At 25.6% G+C, this 20706-nt stretch overlaps 7 protein-coding genes across 15 annotated transcripts; 3 read left to right on the forward strand and 4 right to left on the reverse strand.

Annotated features, from left to right (window-relative positions):
• Window positions 1-18: 18 nt before the first annotated feature.
• Window positions 19-1818, reverse strand: LOC124946702 (proteasome assembly chaperone 4-like). Of its 3 annotated transcripts, XM_047487791.1 has the most exons (3): window positions 711-847; window positions 516-638; window positions 19-414 (listed from the first exon to the last, which is right to left on the reverse strand). In XM_047487791.1, the coding sequence occupies exons 2-3, from the start codon at window positions 581-583 to the stop codon at window positions 204-206; spliced, it is 279 nt and encodes a 92-aa protein (XP_047343747.1). In that variant the 5' UTR covers window positions 584-638; window positions 711-847; the 3' UTR covers window positions 19-203. The 3 variants fall into 3 exon arrangements, with proteins under 3 accessions (XP_047343747.1, XP_047343746.1, XP_047343745.1); XM_047487790.1 differs by having other exon boundaries at window positions 23-638; window positions 711-727; XM_047487789.1 differs by lacking the exon at window positions 711-847 and adding an exon at window positions 874-1818 and having other exon boundaries at window positions 24-638.
• Window positions 976-6700, forward strand: LOC124946701 (eukaryotic translation initiation factor 5A). 3 transcript variants are annotated; one of them, XM_047487787.1, is made up of 4 exons: window positions 976-1115; window positions 2345-2636; window positions 2887-3021; window positions 3324-6700. In XM_047487787.1, exons 2-4 carry the CDS (start codon window positions 2361-2363, stop codon window positions 3393-3395), a joined length of 483 nt encoding a protein of 160 aa, XP_047343743.1. In that variant the 5' UTR covers window positions 976-1115; window positions 2345-2360; the 3' UTR covers window positions 3396-6700. The 3 variants fall into 3 exon arrangements, with proteins under 3 accessions (XP_047343743.1, XP_047343742.1, XP_047343744.1); XM_047487786.1 differs by having other exon boundaries at window positions 1058-1216; XM_047487788.1 differs by lacking the exon at window positions 976-1115 and adding an exon at window positions 1921-2049.
• Window positions 6701-9216: 2516 nt separating this feature from the next.
• Window positions 9217-10954, reverse strand: LOC124946696 (F-actin-capping protein subunit beta). The gene is made up of 4 exons (XM_047487773.1): window positions 10757-10954; window positions 10273-10484; window positions 9802-10174; window positions 9217-9727 (listed from the first exon to the last, which is right to left on the reverse strand). The coding sequence occupies exons 1-4, from the start codon at window positions 10757-10759 to the stop codon at window positions 9494-9496; spliced, it is 822 nt and encodes a 273-aa protein (XP_047343729.1). The 5' UTR covers window positions 10760-10954; the 3' UTR covers window positions 9217-9493.
• Window positions 10955-11748: 794 nt separating this feature from the next.
• LOC124946691 (1-acyl-sn-glycerol-3-phosphate acyltransferase gamma-like) lies at window positions 11749-14828 on the forward strand. Of its 3 annotated transcripts, none has more exons than XM_047487764.1 (7): window positions 11749-12124; window positions 12846-13087; window positions 13168-13340; window positions 13406-13567; window positions 13628-13966; window positions 14066-14285; window positions 14460-14828. In XM_047487764.1, exons 2-7 carry the CDS (start codon window positions 12907-12909, stop codon window positions 14546-14548), a joined length of 1164 nt encoding a protein of 387 aa, XP_047343720.1. In that variant the 5' UTR covers window positions 11749-12124; window positions 12846-12906; the 3' UTR covers window positions 14549-14828. The 3 variants fall into 3 exon arrangements, with proteins under 3 accessions (XP_047343720.1, XP_047343722.1, XP_047343721.1); XM_047487765.1 differs by lacking the exon at window positions 11749-12124 and adding an exon at window positions 12776-12804 and having other exon boundaries at window positions 13086-13087; XM_047487766.1 differs by lacking the exon at window positions 12846-13087.
• On the reverse strand, window positions 14418-17913 carry LOC124946695. Of its 2 annotated transcripts, none has more exons than XM_047487771.1 (4): window positions 16129-17913; window positions 15422-15904; window positions 15113-15270; window positions 14418-15019 (listed from the first exon to the last, which is right to left on the reverse strand). In XM_047487771.1, exons 1-4 carry the CDS (start codon window positions 16147-16149, stop codon window positions 14848-14850), a joined length of 834 nt encoding a protein of 277 aa, XP_047343727.1. In that variant the 5' UTR covers window positions 16150-17913; the 3' UTR covers window positions 14418-14847. The 2 variants fall into 2 exon arrangements, with proteins under 2 accessions (XP_047343727.1, XP_047343728.1); XM_047487772.1 differs by lacking the exon at window positions 16129-17913 and having other exon boundaries at window positions 15422-15587; window positions 15703-15820.
• On the forward strand, window positions 16451-18056 carry LOC124946697 (general odorant-binding protein 71). Of its 2 annotated transcripts, none has more exons than XM_047487774.1 (6): window positions 16451-16777; window positions 16897-17129; window positions 17199-17400; window positions 17508-17543; window positions 17610-17804; window positions 17919-18056. In XM_047487774.1, exons 1-6 carry the CDS (start codon window positions 16715-16717, stop codon window positions 17949-17951), a joined length of 762 nt encoding a protein of 253 aa, XP_047343730.1. In that variant the 5' UTR covers window positions 16451-16714; the 3' UTR covers window positions 17952-18056. The 2 variants fall into 2 exon arrangements, with proteins under 2 accessions (XP_047343730.1, XP_047343732.1); XM_047487776.1 differs by having other exon boundaries at window positions 16457-16777; window positions 17875-18056.
• Window positions 18057-20618, reverse strand: LOC124946692 (IST1 homolog). Its single transcript, XM_047487768.1, has 5 exons — window positions 19800-20618; window positions 19239-19683; window positions 18989-19132; window positions 18601-18654; window positions 18057-18482 (listed from the first exon to the last, which is right to left on the reverse strand). Exons 1-5 carry the CDS (start codon window positions 20066-20068, stop codon window positions 18306-18308), a joined length of 1089 nt encoding a protein of 362 aa, XP_047343724.1. The 5' UTR covers window positions 20069-20618; the 3' UTR covers window positions 18057-18305.
• Between the last annotated feature and the right edge of the window lie 88 nt (window positions 20619-20706).

Below are 20706 nucleotides of genomic sequence, written 5' to 3' on the forward strand. Positions count from 1 at the left end.
AAAATAAAAGAATGCAAGAATATATTTATAGTACCAATACGTATAAAATAAATATTACTTAATGTATTATATTAACATGATCCATTTAATTTATTATAAAATTAAATTTCGTACATATAGCCATACAATATACATAAATTTTATAGTACACAGTAGTATTATTGAAAAGCTACAAGATATCTGAGATGAAATATAAAAATTTATCAAAATATTGTTAGTTCTTCATTTGTTTTAAATTCTTGATGTATTCTCTGCTCGATCTGAGGCAATAATATTCTATCAGCCTGTAAATTAAAACTAACATATACAGGTTTTCCCAATTTTTTTGTTAAACGTTTAGCTATGTTAGTGGAAGTTTCATCTGCCACTGCACCCATTATCTTTGTAGCAATCGGTACTGATTCATAATTCGATCTAAGCGCAAAAGCAAGATTATTCATGGCAGAATGTTTAGCATCTCCAACCCATAAATATAAGCTGTCTTCCATTCTTATAATGTGACAACTAATTCTAACCTCTTCATCCACGAATTTATGGAATTTAAAATTGCAAGGATACTGACTGTGATTTGTTTCTGTGTCATTAGTCATATTTTCCATTAATTTAATTATTTGTCTTCTATGTGCTTTGACAATGATCTATATAAATATAAATAATAACAATTTAAGTAGAATTACAATGCGTATTCTTTGAAAAAAGTCGATATTCACCGCTCAAACGATATAAACAAGATATTTAGTAAAATGTACTCGATTGTGATTGGTTCATGTATAATATCTAATCTAAGGTTATCAAAAGTAAAATAATTATAAACAAAACTTGAAAACAAATTTAAATTAATTAAATACAGCAGTATTTAAGAATTTTTCATACCAAATATATACATATAAGAAGTAAATTTTAATAATTGTATCTTCAAAATATTCAACAACACGCCTTTATTTGTAGCTTAACTATCTGGAAGATTTTTGAACACTTCACGGAAGCCTATAGATGCCAAGCTCGGTCATAGAAGCTTAGAGTCCTTGCTTTCAGCTTGGTAGACCCCTCTTTCGTTCATCGTGGCGCGCAGGCGCAACAAGATCTTCTGGTTAGAGTATCCATTTTGATCACATGTGAGTATCTCGAGCTGTTCTCGATTTCGGTGAAAACTAATGGTGCTAATTGTCTGAACGAGCAAAGGAAAATTAAGAATTCGACAGTGAAACACCAACTGGTTTGTATTGATACGACAGTGTTAACTAAACGTCGGGAATAAAAAAATGTCGTTGCTCGTGCCGATGACAACGGGTTGCTGGCAATGTGGCTAACACTCTTTCGCGCCATCTTCGCACAAATTTCCTTGAAATACGCAACGAGTAAAGATAAAAATATATTTGTTGTCAGTTTTTTTGTTTATGTATTCATACGCGTGTCAATTTTCAAAAAGTTCTCTATTATTTTAAGTCCCATCGTTTATGTAAAAACAATCTTTGGTTAGCCTACATATTCACTTTCACATTTAATGTTTCTTAAAAGAAATATTCTTCTAGTTATATTGTTTTAAAATCGTTGTCGGATACATTTTTAAAACCGAAACCTGTGTCAAATAAACGTTTATTTAATTAAAAATTAGATTTCGAATTCGTTCAATTTAATGCCGGATTTTATCGTCGGTGTGCCACATGGCCATTTGCTCGGCTATTCCACTTACGGTTTTTACAATAAAAACTTTGTTGTAATTGTTAAATATGCCAGTGTTCATTGTTATTTGCATATTTTTAATACCGGCTTAGTATGATCTGTTTAATTCTACCATCTTGATTTACTTTCCAACTGCTTAATTTAAAAGAAAATTGCTTATATCTAGAATATTTAGTTTAAAATTCACATGATGGTGGCAACTCTGTCCTACTGTTAAATTTTTCATCTATGTGATCAAAGAACTATGGATTGTTTTAAACACAACCATATGTTCTTTTGATTAGTGATATAAGAATATCCGTGTTAGATGTATCAAAGAACAGAAAAACAGTAAAAACATTATATTCTTTTATATATTATTATATGGTACAGTTAAACACTTAATATTCAATACATTTTCTACTTTTAAGATTTATAATCTTGTCATAATATAAAAAAATTTTATTTAATATTTCGTCTTTTTTTTAATTTTTTATTTATTTATTTATTTATTTATTTATTTATTTATTTATTTATTTATTTTTTTTTTTTTTTTTTTTTTTTTCGGGACAATATTTCAAAGAAGTTTAATTTTAAGAAACATTTGACATGTAATTAATAATATTGTTTAATAATATTGTTTAATAATATTAAAACAAAGAAATTTTTATTTCACTAATAGACCTACACAATCTATAATGGCAGACATTGAGGATACTCACTTTGAGACTGGTGATTCTGGAGCATCAGTAACATATCCCATGCAATGTTCTGCACTGCGTAAAAATGGTTTTGTCATGTTAAAATCTCGACCCTGCAAAATTGTTGAAATGTCAACTTCCAAGACTGGAAAACATGGTCATGCCAAGGTTCACCTTGTAGGTATTGACATATTTACCTCAAAGAAATATGAAGATATTTGCCCTTCTACACATAATATGGATGTGCCGTTTGTTAAGCGAGAAGATTACCAGGTAAAATTTTAATTATAATAATAGTAATTTTTATTTTCTTAATTTGATCATTATTGTTTTACTATTATTATGTGTTTCATTCTCATTAATTTATAAAATTGTGCCATGATTTTAATTGGAACAAAATACAGAGTTATTAAAACATTATTCTGTAATGTTCCATTCAAATATTATTCTATATTACAATTATTATAAATTGTTCTAATATATATATTAATAATAACAATCCTGTGTGTACCTCTGAATTTAGCTGACAGATATATCTGACGATGGCTATTTATGTCTGATGGCTGATAATGGAGATCTTCGTGAAGATCTTAAAATACCAGATGGTGAATTAGGAGCTCAATTACGTGCTGATTTTGAGGCTGGAAAAGAATTACTTGTAAGTACTTTTATGTTTAATTATTAATGACTTATTTATTTTTTTAGCCCATATATTTTTTGTTATACGCAATTATAAAGAGAATAATATAAAAAGTTTATTTAAAAAACCTCTTTAATGCTATGTATATTTGGGTAATGGAATATAGTGATAGTAACTTGTAACTTATAAATATGGATTTGTACAATCAAGCATACAAAATATTGTAATTAATCTTTAATTTATATAGTTATATTCCTGATCTGTTTAATGAAACAAATAATAATATATATTGATTATGCTATTTTATTATATTTTTTCAGTGCACTGTATTAAAAGCTTGTGGCGAAGAGGTGGTAATCGCCATCAAAACCAACACTGCCCTCGACAAATAATTGTGTTCAGTTTTAATCGTACACAACCAAACTATCCGCTTAGCCAATCGACACCTTATCATTGGTAAAAAAAAAACTTAAGTCCACAGTTCCAACCAACAGCAGTTCAGCAGCGGACAAAAACATCTTTTTATCAAAGTAACATCTACTTACTAATATTCAAAACAAAACACATGCTAAAGTTTCTAAGCAATGTAAGACAAGAAGAATTGGGTTCATGGAATTCGCAATACCCAGTTTTAGACATATACAATTGCATACATACACAGGCACACACATACGTTGTTTGTTATACAAAAGATACAACTTTTCAACAAAGAGTTGATTAAGAAATAAAAATTGAAAAAAGCCTTTACACATCCTCGATTTTTTTTTGGAGACTTCAGTATTCAATGTGTGGAAACAATTTATGTAAAAACCACAAAAGCTTTCTAACTTAATATACATATAAAGTAAATAGACACGTATTGCTGTTGAAGACCAAGGTTGAGATGCATTCTATAGTGCGGAACAATTTTTCATATGAATTCGATAAATTTTTATGTATTAATAATACTTAGCATCTTTTAATTATTGTTATATAATTTTATAGATTAAAACTGGCATATGATGCAATTATGTAGATAATCTGCATATTGTTAACAATGGCTATAGAAATAACTTATAACTTTACACACAAGCTTTATAAGCACAGAATGCTTACAGAATGCTTTTATAAATTATAAATGCATAATTTCTAGTTGTACAAGTATTATTTAAAAGGCAAATAATAAGTTTTTAAAAAAGTCTAAAAAAAATAAGTTCATAGTAATACAAAAAATAATCTCATTTTTTTACAATTTGCCTAAACTATTTACAATATGTTCTTGTAACATATGATAGTACTTCTTTCAATAAACATTTTTTACTATAAATCATATGACTGTTATATCATATAAGTTGTCTAGTAAAGGTAACTCTCAGTGAAATATCATGACAAATTTTAATTTCACCAACATGAAATCATGTTGTTGATATTTTTTAATTACAAAGTAACATGATTTAATATTTTGTCATGCGTAGCATATTTATATTTATTATTCCAATTATTGCCTTTATCATAACAAATGACAATTTTTGAAATATTTCTTTCTGTACTTAGTATTCTTTTTCATTAAACATTCGAATTATTTATACTTCGTTTCTATGTTATGTACTCAACTTGCCCTATTTTCTCCTTTGTATTATTCTGTACGATCGTATTTATATAAAAAATTGTTCCAGAAAATACAGTCTGAAAATGTAGATTAATATACAATGAAAATAGAAATTGATACAAGACCATAACCAGAGCTTTTATGGGAAGGTATGTTGTGTGCCCCTACCTCTCACATATGGTCATACTAAATCCTAAAAACATGTTTTTATTTCAATAATTCCTGTTATTTGATTGTCATTACTATTCCTTTAAGATCTTCGTTTGTCATATCTTTTTGTTAACAAACATCATCTTACCAAAGTACTATATACCAGCATGATATTGAGACACTACTATAAAGATATTAATACGTGTTATATGAACTCTCAACAAAATATTACAAACAAGCTAGCTAATGTCATTTTATCAATGATGAGAGCATTCACGATTGACATCTTTGTAGAATACATAAGTAATCAAAATTTCTGAAGATATGCCTTCCTTGAGAACTTTGGTTCATTGCACAGTGAACAACCTAACACTTATCTATTATAATCTAAATGAGCAGAAGTATCTAATATTAATATGAAATAAATCGTCATCTCTCTGTATTCCAAATGTGCTATGTTGGACCAGGTTCATATTCTTTAAATGTGCTTTGTTATGGACAGTGGCAGAAGAATGGAGGAAAACATAATGATGTCGTGTGACATAAACAAAGTGCGCGAATGCCTAATAGCAAATATGAGATAGATCTCTAAGAGAAAAATAAAGCTCAAGTTCTTTTATGTTGAAATTTGAGCAATCACATTTTTTATGGATATTTAATTTTCTTTTTTTAAGAACAAGTTCTGGTGTCATCTTAAGAATGCAAATGCTAAAGTTTCAATAATCTTATGTATTAGGTATTTTGAATAACATTATAATTGTATTACTAAAGATATAATTAACACTCTTCACAAGAAGTAGCCATTTTGAATTTTAATTTATATACATTCTGATAAGATTAATAAACTTTACAAAATAACAGTTTTTTCTTTATAATTATTAGTTTTGATAAAAGGTGACACCAAATAAATAATATGAAAGAAAATACACATTATAATAATATTTCATTGTGCAACATTTAATACATTTAAATGATATTATAAACATAATCTTAGAATTGACAATGAGACATAATCTTTTTTAAGCTCAAATAGTTATATAACTACTTTACATGAAACATTTGATTTCTTATAATTATAAAGAAATAAGAAATAAAAATATGTGCACTGTCATCCTTTTTAGAATACAGAGGTTATCATATTACTTGTAATGCAATGAGAACCTATATTAAATAACAGAAAAAATGCTAATTATATAAAAGTGGTACTGGATTAAAGGAAGAAATATAAAAAACATATTATATGCTACTTCAAAAAAAAAAAAAAAAAAAAAAAAAAAAATAATAAAAAAGATAATATATTTGATTTATTATTACAACTACATATTTTATGTCTTTGGAGGAAATTATTCTCTGTGGTGGCAGTGCAATAGCAAGACAAGAAAAAATTTGAAAGTTAAATAGAAATAAATGGTGCGTTTAACACAAATATGCCTTATTTTAGTAGATTAGTACATTTTGCCGGAGTCTCTTAACGTTTTGATAAAACGAATTTGATAAAGAACTCTATTAAAGAATGTTTGGATACTCTGAGACAAATATATCTGTTTACTTTTTTGAAAGGGTATTGTCATGAAACATGAAGATATAATGTATTAAAGAACTACAGATTTGAATCTTGCCACATCATCACAGTGTAAAAGAAATTATTTTAACAAGTCTAATTATTATTTATAAAAAGTGCCATTTAGTACCACTCTGTTTAAGATCAATGAACATTGTGGAACAATAATTGAGTAATATGCATTATAAATTGCAATATGAGAAAATAATGTGTCATTGCTATGAATAGACGCTACAAGCAATATTCCAGACTTAAATTCATTTTGTAACCATTATTTTGTATTTTCTAAATGTTAATGGTATAATGTTACGTATATAACATTTGAAGTAACCCGAAGAATTTTTTGTTGTGTATTACAAATACCTAACAAGAATAATAAAAATTATTTTCTTCCTTTACTGACATGAGTCAAGGGAAGTTTGGTTTCCAAAATTTTCCATAATGAGATAATACATAATAAATTCTTGAAAAATATGTTTACTTGTATTACAACATTTTTGATGTTATAGCTTGTAATTTTATTATAGATAAAAAAAAATATGTAAAGGTTAGAAAAATATTTACAATAATTTTTTTTCTAATTCGTTCTTATATACAAAACAACTGAAGCCATGAGTCATATTAACTTATTTTAATAGAGGAGAAGTAACAAATCTCACATACAATTTTAGTTAATAAATAAAAAGATATTAGTTATTAAATATTAGTCCAAAGATCAGGTAAGTTTAGTTCTTAGTTTATTTTCGTATATTCTTTGAAATTTTTTGTTTCTTAAAAAAAAAGAAACTATCCTTTATATTATAATACAAATAGTATATGTATACATACATACCATCGAATCATCTTTAAATTTCAAGACTTTGTTAGCGATTATAGGAATAATGGCCTTCTTACCTGTAACACGTATATTCTGTAAGCATGAATAAAGACTGAGGAATTATTAATAACTTAACTTTAATACTAAGGCGATTACGCGTGAAGATACGAAAAAATAACGAAATTTTTTGCCGTTTTATTTCTTTTGTATATTTATCCTTTTTTCTTAATTAATTATTTGATCTGTATTACTTGTGATAATGTGTGGAATCAGACTGTTTTATTATAGTATATGTATTTAGTATTTGCATTAATAAATGATTAGTCATATACGTGATAAAAATACTACATATAATCTATATTATTAAAGATCATAAATTCCATAGAAATACTGCTACATTGGAATTTCAGAATATAGTAAATGTATTTAAACAAAATTTTCTTTTAAAGAAGGTATTAATCAAACGCTTAATAATGAAGTTACTATTCATCAAGTGTGTTTGCTATCATATAACTTCATAACAAGAACTTTCTGAAATTAATTCATGAAGTTCAATGAATTATACTATTTTATTAATAATGTCCTAGCAAATGTTGATTGCATGTGGGTAATATGATGTCCTTAAAATATAATAGATTTGGCAATATAAAAATATACAAACTTCTAGCCTTTATAAAAATTTTAAGAATAGAACTATGATTTCAATAAAGTACCATGCAGTTAACGAAGAAATAGTCTGGCTGTATCAAACTAACTGTATTTTCCAAATGAAGCTTTTTCACTTAAAAATCTGTGTTATTAATTCCTCGCACAATATTCAACAATTATTATATTTTATTATCGCTCAAGGAAGAGAAAATATATTTGCTGTCTGAAAATTAAGAGTTTTAGCATAGATATATAATATTAATTCCATTATGTCATATTAGATGTATAAAAGATAAAGCATACTATTATCAGTACAAATACTGATTTAATTGTCTAGTATTTTTATTTTAAATGATATAAATTTTGCAATTATTGACTTAACTACTTAATGTATATAAGTTATGTATACCTTGCATGTAATTAAATTTAAAACTCCAGCTTGCCCATTCAAAACCTGCAGTTTATTAATTCATTTCATTTGTTTAATGCGGTTTCATACGACATAACCAAAATCAGTGATACTTCAAAAAATACAAAAGTTGCAAAAGTTAAAAAATGTTAGTACATAATTATGTAGACTTTTTTATATTTCTATTTAATTTATATTCATATATCGTATATTTTCCAAATTATCAGATCATCAAATGCTAAAGATATTTAAATCATCAATTCCAAAAATATATAATTTTTAATTTTAGCACAAAATGCAAATCATTTAATAGAGAATTTTAATCTAAATGTAATATATTTAAATATATAAACTTCGTCACAAGCATTTGTCTGCTTTCCATTATATTATAATTTTGTTATCATATTTTCTAATTGCTATTATTTTTCATATAGAGAAGTACTAAAGATCTTATTTATTCTTCCAAAATGATATCTATTTGCATATATGTCAAAAAAATGAAAGTAATAAAATAAAAATTATCACTGATTTGGTGAAAATAATACTAATTTTATATTTAAGAGACAAAAAATAAAGTAAATGCAAAATATGTACTAGAGTTTCTTATATTCAACTAGAATATGATCTTTGTAAGTACACCAACCCAGATAACAATACACATGGAACATAGTATCAGTATGCTTCACATACTTGAATGATTATTTTATGCAAGTGCAATTATGATCATTTACTTGCGTAAGTAGATGAATAATCAAACAGATGAAACATACTGTATCAAAAGATTATTAATACATTGCTATTATACTCATGCAAAATATAGGTACTGAATAAAAATCAGTTCAGATAGAATAAATTTCTCTTCATGAAAAGAAATACTACATTTTAATCATATAACAAAATATCCTTGCATATTTTGTCATCTGGGAAATTAGTGTGTAATTTAACAATATTAATACAAAGGCATGAATTAAGCCATTTAAGGCAATTCTTGCTTTTCAAAAGGTTGAATGAAAGCAAGAACAGTGTGTTATACTAAAACATTTTTTAGTAACAAATTCTGTTTTATTTATAGATATACATCTAAATCTACTAGTAACTGACTAAAATGTTGAATGCAAAACATGCTGAACAAAGTAAAATTATAGTTAAGAATAAACAAGAAATTAATATACAACTAAAAATGCCCCAGAATAAATCCTTTGCATTTTTTCACCTAGTGTAGAAATAACAGTGTTGCCATGAATTTGTGTATGTGTGATTTAAATTGTTTTGCTTTTCCTAATCACAATTATAATCAAAGCTTTCTTGTCCTTGTAATCAGTTATTAGCATTTCGCCTTTGTAATGCTGCAGCCAAGTCTTGTCTCAATGCTGCTTGTTGCCTTTGGTCTGCTAAAGATTGAACCGATCTTAGACCGTTAACGATATCTTTAGTTTTACCAAAATAAATTTCATTAAGTGTATTTCGAATTTTATTTTCCATATCCTCTACCATTCTGCCAATGTTAGCAATATGAGGTGACGTTTCACTTATTTGTGCATCTTGTTCCACCTAAAATGATAAACATAATACAGATACTATGTTTCTATAAATCTCTAATTGATAAAAATATGGAAATGCATTACCTGTCTTGTTAAACTGCCTCCTAGATTCATGGTACCCGAACCATGTTTATTTGTTTGTAACCACAACATCGCCGTTGAAGTTAATTTATAATGTGCATTTCTACCGGTTGATTTTTCCTGCACTTCAACAACATGTATCGAATCCCAACAACCTTTAATTTTTTTAGACCCATCTCCAGCCTTTTTTATTAAAATAACTGCAGCAAAACCGTGATCAAGATCCCATAAATAAACGGAAGACACGCCACCTTCAAAATAAAGTTCTCGATATTGGTCAAATGCATGATTAGCATCTATTTCTAATTTTCGTAATCTTTCAGAAGGCATTGATCCATCTTCTAAAGGTGGATCATACGTATTACTCCATGGAGATCTAAAATATAAAAATGATTAATTATATTCTAACTTTATATTTAAATAAAAATTATATATCTTTAGTTTTTTATCATAGATAGAATTTTTATAACAAACCTATAAGAATCACCATCTCTATTATAATCGCAAAGAAGATAGTCTTTGCCTGATTCTTTATCTTTTGCTATTTTTAAAGGTTGATCTACAGAAGAAAGTAAGTCCTCACATAAAGAAGGGACTAAGTCTATGAGATCACTTAAATTCTTTTCAATTTGTTGAGGAGGTAATCTTCTCATTAAGTCTAAAGCACAGTCCATTTGTTGTTCAGTCTAGAACATATAATAATAATTTAATATTATTAAAAAATTAAGAAATTATTATATAAAAATTATTGAAACACCAATAATGAGCGCCATCTTGACATTTCTATAAAGCAGGTTATGATAAAATATAATGATGAAATTATATTCACAAAACAACCAAAACAAAACTATTTGATTACAGTTTGTTAGATATTACAATAAATGATGTTATAAACATAAACTGTACACCTTCTGTGTACGTCAACAGATTTAAAAGCAAATAAATCTTCATGACTCACCATTATATATAGTTCAAAAATTTTCAATTATATATTAAACAATAAGCAAACCAAATTACGACAACACTATAAAATAGAACAATATAATAACAATCACAAAACTGTAGTGAATCCCTAACTGTTTTACTTGCATTCATAAAAAAACGAACATTTAAAGGGCGTGTCGAAGTGACCAGCGATTGGCTGGTTATAATGCGTTCCTAAAAATGAGATTGATGTTCCTATATGGTAAATGCGTAAAGGTAAACACATATCAATATATATCAATCTAGAATCTGTAAAAAAAAAATATCATTTTTTATTAAATATATTCTAAAATTAATAATTTAAATTAAACAATACAATTTCTTAAATTAAGAAATATAGGCCAATAAAGTATATAAAATAAAGTATATCTTCTTTTATATTTTCATTCATTATTCTACTCTTCATGGTTTTCTTTAGCGTAGTATAATGAAAGGAAACAAAAGAAGATAAGATATTTATATCATTACTTTAGTCAAATATATATACTAAATTATATATCAAATTATATATACTAAATCTTTGATTTATTTTTTGATTGTTCTATTTTAACTGATTTTAATTTCGCGCTAAAACAAGATGAAAAAAAAATTATTTACCTTTATACCTAAATTCATTTAAAAACAAAAGAATAATAATTAGTACTTTTATTCAACCAATCATAAATGTCGTTCTTTGATTATAAATTTACTATGAAAACTTTCGCAGTAAATTAAAAACTTACTACTATCGAAGGCTACTAAATATATAATATTCATATAATTCATTTATTTATCGTTACGTAAAAAATCTCTCTTTGATGTCAATGATTTTAATGTTGAATATAATATTTCAAATTTGTAATAAATTGTATTATATATATATATATATATATATATATATATATATATTTACATATATGTATATATCTGGTATTTTTTGTAAACTGTGCTTTAGGTAATTTCTAAATAAAATAAGCGTAAAAGCAAATAGGGGTTCTCAGTGCCCCTCTCCTCTAATATTTATTTCTTTAAATTATTTATATAAATTTGTCAACAATTTATCAACAATTATCAACAATTTTATGACCAATATTAATCTTTATCTATTTTTTTTCTATCAGAATTTTTATGAGTAAATATATATATAAATACGATGTGGCGCTAATAAACGTTTTTTATGTTGTCATTTTCCATGAACTTTGGAATATTGTAGGTTTGAACTTCGATCTTAGTAATCATAGTTTTATATTTCTGTTTTGATTGCAATTTTCTAGAGCAGTATTACCGACGAATATCATACCTTTAATAATTTGATAATGCTTTAATAAAGCATGTAAAATTCACAACAATGCCAAATTATTAGGTAAGTATACTAAACATATAAATGATAATATTATCAAGTGATCAAGTACGATATAAGCTTGATGATTTCTCATGAAGTACTATACAATGATATAATTTCTTATTTAATTGATGAATTAAAATAATTAAAACATTATTCATTAATTATAATTTATATTTTATAGTTTATATTATTATTAATAAGCTAATTTCATATGCTAGAACAAATTATATTTTCATAAATATTTGCAAAATAATAATATAGTACAAAAAAATATATTAATGCTAATGATATAAGATCTATTACAAAAAAGTAATAATATTATGACTTTTGAAAAACTTCTTATTTACTTTCTACATTCACTATTTATTTGTAATCGTATTAAGTATTAATATCAATTTAAAGTTTTTGAAGAAATAATACTATATAAATATCTATATCTAGTATCATTTAATCGTAATAAATTTGGGATATCTTATATAATACTTGAATAAAAGAAAGAGTTAATATATATAGCTTCATTTCTAATTAGTATTGTCATCCTGCTATATCCATGATGCTATATTTATCATATTTTGGTTAAAAAATAAAAAATATACTTGTAGAAATAACTTAAGTAGAAATGTACTTATTTATATAGTTGTTAGAGCATTTAGTATTTGTGATTAATGCAAATTTATGTATTTTATGAAAAATTTAAGGTATGTATTATTTTCCAAGTATATAAAAAATTTTGTTTTAGATTGAGAAATAAGTATATGTCTTCTACAAAACGCACAGATTAGAAATAATAAATTACAATAATGGGCATCCTTTCCTCATTGAAAAGATCATCAATTGTACATCTTATGCTTGCCATTACATTTTTTACATCTGGCTTAATAATAAATTTCTTCCAATGTATTTTATATTTTGGGATTAGACCTTTCTCTAAGTACTTTTATCGCAAGATCAATTATTATCTTTGTTATTCATTTTATAGTGGTAAGTTGGTGCTAGAAGCTAATGCTACAAGGTACATTTTGAAAAGGTAATTATATTTAAAATGTATTTTTTATTTATAGAATTAGTATGTATGGCAGAATGGTGGGCTGAAGCAGATGTTACATTTTACATAGATAAAAAAGACTTTGACAAGTATTCTGGCCACGAACATGCATATCTTCTAATGAATCATAGTTATGAAGTAGATTGGTTATTAGGATGGATAGTATGTGATCGTATAGGTGTATTAGGGGTATGTAATAAACTATTTGCAGTATGTAATAAAAAGAGAATTCTACCTGATCTGTAAAATTATAGAATTGTAAAGCATATGCCAAGAAATCTATACAGTACATTCCTACATTGGGATGGGCATGGAAATTTGCAGAAAGTATCTTTCTAGAAAGAAACTGGAATAAAGACAAAGATGTGATAGGATCTCAAATTAAAGAATTAATAGAATATCCTGATTCAATATGGGTAAGTTCTTAAGTGAAGATATTGTTCTTTTTCTTTCTAAACATATTTAATAATTTTCAGCTACTTCTATATGCAGAAGGAACACGTGTTACATCTAAGAAGTTAGAAGCCAGTCAAAAATTTGCCAAAGAAAAGAATCTACCAATCTTAAAATATCATTTAACTCCACGCACAAAAGGATTTATTTCTAGCATTCCTTATATGAGAGGAAAAACAATGGCTATATATAATATTCAAGTAGCATTTAAAGAAAGTGATCCTGTTAAGCCTACCATGACAAATCTACTTTTAGGGAAAAAAATAGAAGGTCATATGTATATGAGGAGAATACCTTTAGAAGAAGTACCAGAAGGAGATGAAGCTGCTGCTGAATGGTTGCACAAATTATACCAAGAAAAGGTTTGATATTTTTAAATTAAATTCACATATAAATATTATGTAATAATAATTTTGTTAAAAAAAACTAAAGAAATGGCTATTGTTTTCTTTTTCTATTAGGATAAAATGATGGAAAGTTTTCATGAAACTGGCGATTTTTTTGCAACAAGTGGTGTTCTTAAAACAGATATATTCAAATTAAAAAGAAGGTATTATTCTTTGATCAATACCTTTTTTTGGGTCGTGGTAGTATTAGTACCAATGTTATATTATCTTATTCAACTCTTTTTATCTGGTTCAACTGTATACTTTTCTATTGGATTGGCCATCATTGTTCTATGTAAGCATTCTATAATTTTATAATAATTAAATTATTTTATATAATATAATTTATATAAATTAGTTTATATATTATTACATAAAGTGTAATATTCTTCTACGTTAATAATTATAAATACTATACATTAATGTATTACCTGTTTTATAATTAATTTTTATTTTATTTTTGTTTTAGTTTATCTGCTAATGTACAAAACAATTCAAATGTCTGAGATAAGTAACAGTTCATCTTATGGGGCTGCTGATGTAAAAAAGATAAAATAAAGTCTAGTTTTACTATACATAGACCATTAATATATATATTACAAAAGTGTCAAAAATTATTATTTTATAAATCATCAGTGAACATGTTAAAGATCAATACATAAAAGGGGCTTATAAAATATAATCTTATGTTTTTTTGCAATGAATCTTAAATATGTTCGATATAGATTAGAATTATTAATATATTCATATGTATCTATCTTGGCAAGATTTATATCTTTTTGTGTTAATTTTTTTTTGTATACACTAATTGTTATTGTTAATAAACGTTTTAACCTCACGTTGTTAGTAAGTGATATTCAATGTTCAACTCCATGAATAGTTGTTTCATGATGCTTCTCTTGATAACCTTCGATAGGTTTAGCAATATATTTAACAGTTCGTAATTTTCCTCTAGCATCATAATAACCATAATGGCCTTTTACTGTACCATCATTGAAACGTTCCTCTAGTCTGTATTGTCTGTTTTTTCTATAAAAGTTAAAATTATTGTATGTAAGCTATTAATATACAAATGATTTTATATATATAAATATATACATATACTGTTACTTTGACCCTTACCCAACTCCAGTATCAAACCCAAAGATGTATGTTTTTGGACCTTCATGGCCCTGTATTTGAAATTCTACTCTATCTCCATCAGGTGAAATTTGCGATACGTTTGTAGAAGACTTTTTCTTGTAGTTTTTATTATATCCAATTTGATTTTGTGAAGCTTTCTGTAAAAATAATTATTTACAGTTCTTTGTACAGTATAATTCTGCTTATTTTACCTTTCTTGTAAATATTTATAAATAAAATTAAATTTTGTAGAGTACTAAAATGTAGAGTTTTAATATTATTATATAATTATATCATTCAAGTTTTTACCTTTGTTACGTCTGGCGCGTGGTCGCGTATGTAAGATAGATGATTACTTTCAATTGTAGGATTTGTATGATTTATAGATGTGTTCTGTTTTTCATATTTATAATTTTGTACATTATGTTGATTCATATCTTCTTGTACACTTTTATGTTTTAGTTCTTTTTTTCTTCTATTAAAATAAGTATAATAATCTTTACTTGTTGTTAATGGTGAAACTAAATTTATTATTATTTTTTTATTATTATAATTATCAGAATTGTTTTTAAGATTTTTTTCTACGTTACTGCATGTCTTTTCAAGTCCACATTTATTTGTTGTATTTCTTAATATATATTTAAGTTTTGATACTTTCACAGTTTTAATATCATTTGAATGCTTCTTTGCTATATTTTGTAAATTATCTTTTATTTGTAAGTTAATTTTATCATCATAAATACTGCTGTGTATTTGTGAAGGAAATGAACAAATTAAAACAATTCCAATCAACTGTAAATAAAACAAATATTTAGTTAAGTGTTTAGATATGTATTAATGCTTTCCATATAGATTAGATATTTCAGGTAGAAATAATGTGAAAGCAGTACACTTTTTATTCAAATGTCACGCTTTCACGGTTCATTACATTTTATGGTCAATAACTCTAATACCTTTAAAACTAGATAATTATTTACATTTATAAATACAATGAAACATAATAAATATGTACTTACAATCCATATTATGCTGCACATTGTTTCTCAAAAGAAAGCACAAACTGAACTGCAACTCTTTATTCTATGAAGCATATTTAGATAAACCTGGAACTTTCCAATATCCCCACCAAGTATTCCTGCAAGCATACAAACATATTAACATTCCTTACTTTATGTAATCATTATCTTAAAAAGTATAATATTATTTCAATTCCTATTCCAATATTTTCATTTTTAACTTACATAAGATCCATTATAAAAGTATTAAATATAATAATATTAAATATAATAATAATCAACTACAAGTATTATATATAATAATATTTATAAAATACATGTATTTTATTTAGTGGCAATTACATATTTATTGATATTAGTAGCAAATAGACTTCATAACAGGAAGAATTAAATGAGCCATATCTCCGTAGTATTGTATATTACTAGATAGGATAAGGAAATGTCAATTAAAATAGAAACAATCTCATTAATCTTTCATATAAGTTCAAATAACATTATAATTGAAACTGACTGTTTATGTAAGGAGTTTTATAGATTAGAATATATATTATGGGTCACAAAGGCACTTTAATCAGTAGATGGCAAAATGAAGTCTTATTTTACAGTTCTATTTGTTCTTATTTTGATATCATGTCTTCATCTTTGTGTAGTAAGTTAATAATTTTTTACAAACTTCTAATATAGAAATATTTATAAAAATTGAAAAAAAAATTAATTTCAATATTTAAAAAAATTAATTTCGATTCTATTTTATTTTATATTTTGTAGGCACTAAGATGTCAGGCAATTAATCAACAAACTAATCGATTTGAAAAAATCTTAAAAAATTGTAAAAAACGAAATTTAGGACATAATAATTATGATACTGATTCTTCTTCAAATGAAAATAATGAATCAGAAGATTCTTCTGACTCAAATGAAAATAGTTTTGATAACAAGTTTCTTGTAAAAAATAATAGTAGATATTATACTAATAATTTTTTAAATGAGCAAAATAATAGGTAATGAATTCAAAAATGAATACTGTCTATATGAATCATTTTAAAATTATATTGTTTTTCTTTTATCAGAAACAATAGAGCTGGTCAATCTACAAGAAATGATAGTCCACTGTCTTTTGGTTCTAATAATGCCAATGATAGATTGAAAAATGTAGAAGGTTACTATGATACAAATAATTGGGGAATGACAAATTCTAACTGGGAAAATATGAAAAATGCTGGAAGTAATCACAATTATCAAGAGAATCACAACCAAAAACAAAATGACTCTGTAGGACATAAAGAAAAATAATATTAATAATTTTTTTTATGACATAGTTATCTCACTATAGTATACTAATATTATATATTAATTTTTTATTTTATCTAATATTATAGTGTGTTATTCAATGTTTTTTCAACGAATTAAATGTCGTAAGTATTAATTAATATTAATACCGAGATTATATGTTCTACAACTGATTTAAATTATTTATTAAGGTTGATCAAAGAGGCTTTCCAATACGAGAATCTATGATACGAGTAATGACAGAAAAAATCCAGGATCCAGAATTACGTGACTTTATAGAAGAATCCATTATAAAATGTTTCTATTTTCTTAATTCTGCGAATAGAATGGAAAAATGTGAATATTCACAAAATCTAATTACCTGTTTAATAGGAAAGGGCAAAGAAGTAAGACAATTTATTATTCTACTAATTATATTTACAAATAATGTATTTTTTTAAATAATATTGTTTTCAGCAATGTGAAGATTGGAATATATAATTGATTTTCACCATCTTTAGATTTTAGAATTTGCACCAATTTCTTCAGTATAAAATATTGCAATAATTATTAAAATTAAGAAGAATGATAAACATTTTGAGGAAGTTATAATGTAATTACGGACAAAAATTTTAATAAATATCTATGTTAACAATTAATAAACTGTATATATTTATTTGAAATGTTTACAACAATATTATCCTACATTTTGCGTTTATAAAAACATTAGCATCTGTTAAAAAGTATTATTTTATATAGATTTTATTTTATAGATCTCTATATATTATTTACTAATATTCAAAAGTGTGATATTATCTTTACATTTATGTAAATTATTATAGTAACCAATAAAGTATAGTATACTTTTATATGTTTTGATTATAATTATTATATCAAATGTTTTACTGTTACTTCCTTTTTTTTAAATCTTCAAAGCGTTTCATTAGGTCATCAAAATCTATATCATCATTTTCAGATGTATTTTGAGGTAATTCACTTCCTGATGGTACAGCAGGTAGATCGGGAAGTTGAAAATTACTCATTGGAATTTTTGATCGTGGTTGAGGCTTTGGTTTTTCATCAGACTAAACAAGATAAAAAATTAATTTTCATAATTGTTAAATTCTCCAATTCTCATCTGTTTGCTATTAATAAAGTATAAAGTATACCAATAAAGTATAGTTAATTATATCTTCTACTCACTTGTTTATTTAAGTCAGGTGGGAATGAGCCATATGGAGGTGGTAAATCATCTTCCTGAATCAGATATTCAGTAATTCAATAATATTACGAATTAATTCAAAAGAAGAACTATTTATTGTTAGCTTAATTAACTTCTTGCCTCATGATTTAATTTGTGATTATGCATATATACTCAATGAAGAAGTTGCATATGGACTTACTTTGCAATCTGATTATATATTCAATATGTTTCTGCTAATATACATGTTTCAAGTCTAACTCGTCTTTCTTATGTTGGTCCCATATATAATATAACAAATTTCACAAAATATTATAAGGCAAAAAGTTAATACTTTTAAAGAGAATATATAATTACAGTAAAAGTACTGATCAATATTTTATTACTTACAGGCTTATTTGTATTAGCATTATCTAATGGGATATTATATGAAAATGCTGCAGGATTGAAGGGTGTGTTTTGATCTTTATCTGAGAAAGTAGCAGGTCCCATTGGAGGTACAAATCCTATAGGTGCACTTCCTTTCTCAGAATTCTTATTAATAAAAAATAAAAATAATATTATTTTCTTTACCTAATCTAAGGCTTTAATTCAAATAATTCCAAGTAATCCAAGTATTAATTCAAGTTTAATAGCTTACCATTACATTTATATTTGGATTTGGTAGCAGAGGAGGCTGTGGAAAGCCAATAAATCCAGCTGGTTGTGGTCCATTATTACCACCACTAGCAAGATCTAAATTATTTCTAGAATCGCCGTTGTTACTTCCAATATCTATTAATACAGCATCTTCTCCTTCTGACATTATTTGAGGATCTGGTTCATATTCTATATTATAATTGTTTGCAATCTCTATTAGATATTTTTCTACTAAAAGTTTAGATGGAGATTGTACGCTCATTTTATGTTTTAATTTCTCAGATATAGTTTGTATAGCCTCTTCTTTACAAGCTTCCGTATATTGTCTTCCATATTTAGTAGTTAATATATCAGCAATTACTTTTATCTCTTGTACGTCTGTTTGAATACGAGGTGCAGCCCAAATTATTGTAGAAATAGCTTCTGCTAGACCTTCATCTAAATTTCTATAGAAAATATAAGTATTACATTTAAGACTATAGAAATATAAGTATTACATAAAGACAAGTAAAAATATGTGGATGAATATAACAGATTTTAAATTAACAGTATCATGACTTACTTCATTTGTTGAATTAAGCCAAAGCGGGCAAGTAAGAGATCACAATACATTTCGATTAATTCCATAGCTTCTACCATATAATCTTCTCTTATAATATGTTCCACTCTAATTTTTGCTCTTTCAATTTTTCCAGCCGCAATATAATCAGCTATTTCTTTTCGTGCTTTTTGAGCTAATTCTGTTTTCTTTTTTTCTAAAAGCTTCAATCTGTTTATAGCTAACCTAAGATGTGTTTTCAGTTTTGTGTAATTAGGACCGCTCGAAAACATCTTCAATAACTTTTTTTGTAGTTACTTATTTGTTCAATATTAGGAATAAGTAATAGATTCCTCTCTTTTTATAAATTTTTTATTTATTTTCTGTCTAATGACAGATAACTTGTATATCTTAGAAGTGTTCTAAAAATCACTAGAAATTACTAAATACAGAATTAAACTATCTGTATTATAAAGAAATATTAGATTGATAAATAAAAGTCTTGTGGGTAAAAATCAATATGAATTATACCAAATTACTACAAAAGAAATTTTGTTTAAAAGCTTTGTTATGTTTACGCATCTCTATACTATTTTAAATTTGTGCCATATTTATTCATGTAAATGTCACGTTCTTTTTAGAACATGCAATACATGAAACAAGTACTTAAAAAAATTATTTTGCACTCTCTTGTTGCAATTTCACGTAAATTTCACAAAAAATTATCGTTATGAATCAATTTCATGGATATAATCTAAGATTACTTATGAATAACCAATAACTGCTTTTGATTCCTAAGATATACATGTGTATGTGTGTATGTACATATAATGAATGTACAATATGGCAGACTCATCATATGTACAAGGCACCACCTTACATACTACTGCGCCACCTGCTTTTGCCAGTTTAGAATTACAATTTGTAGATA

Source organism: Vespa velutina, chromosome 2, assembly GCF_912470025.1.
Source record: "Vespa velutina chromosome 2, iVesVel2.1, whole genome shotgun sequence".
Taxonomy (NCBI): Eukaryota; Metazoa; Arthropoda; class Insecta; order Hymenoptera; family Vespidae; genus Vespa; species Vespa velutina.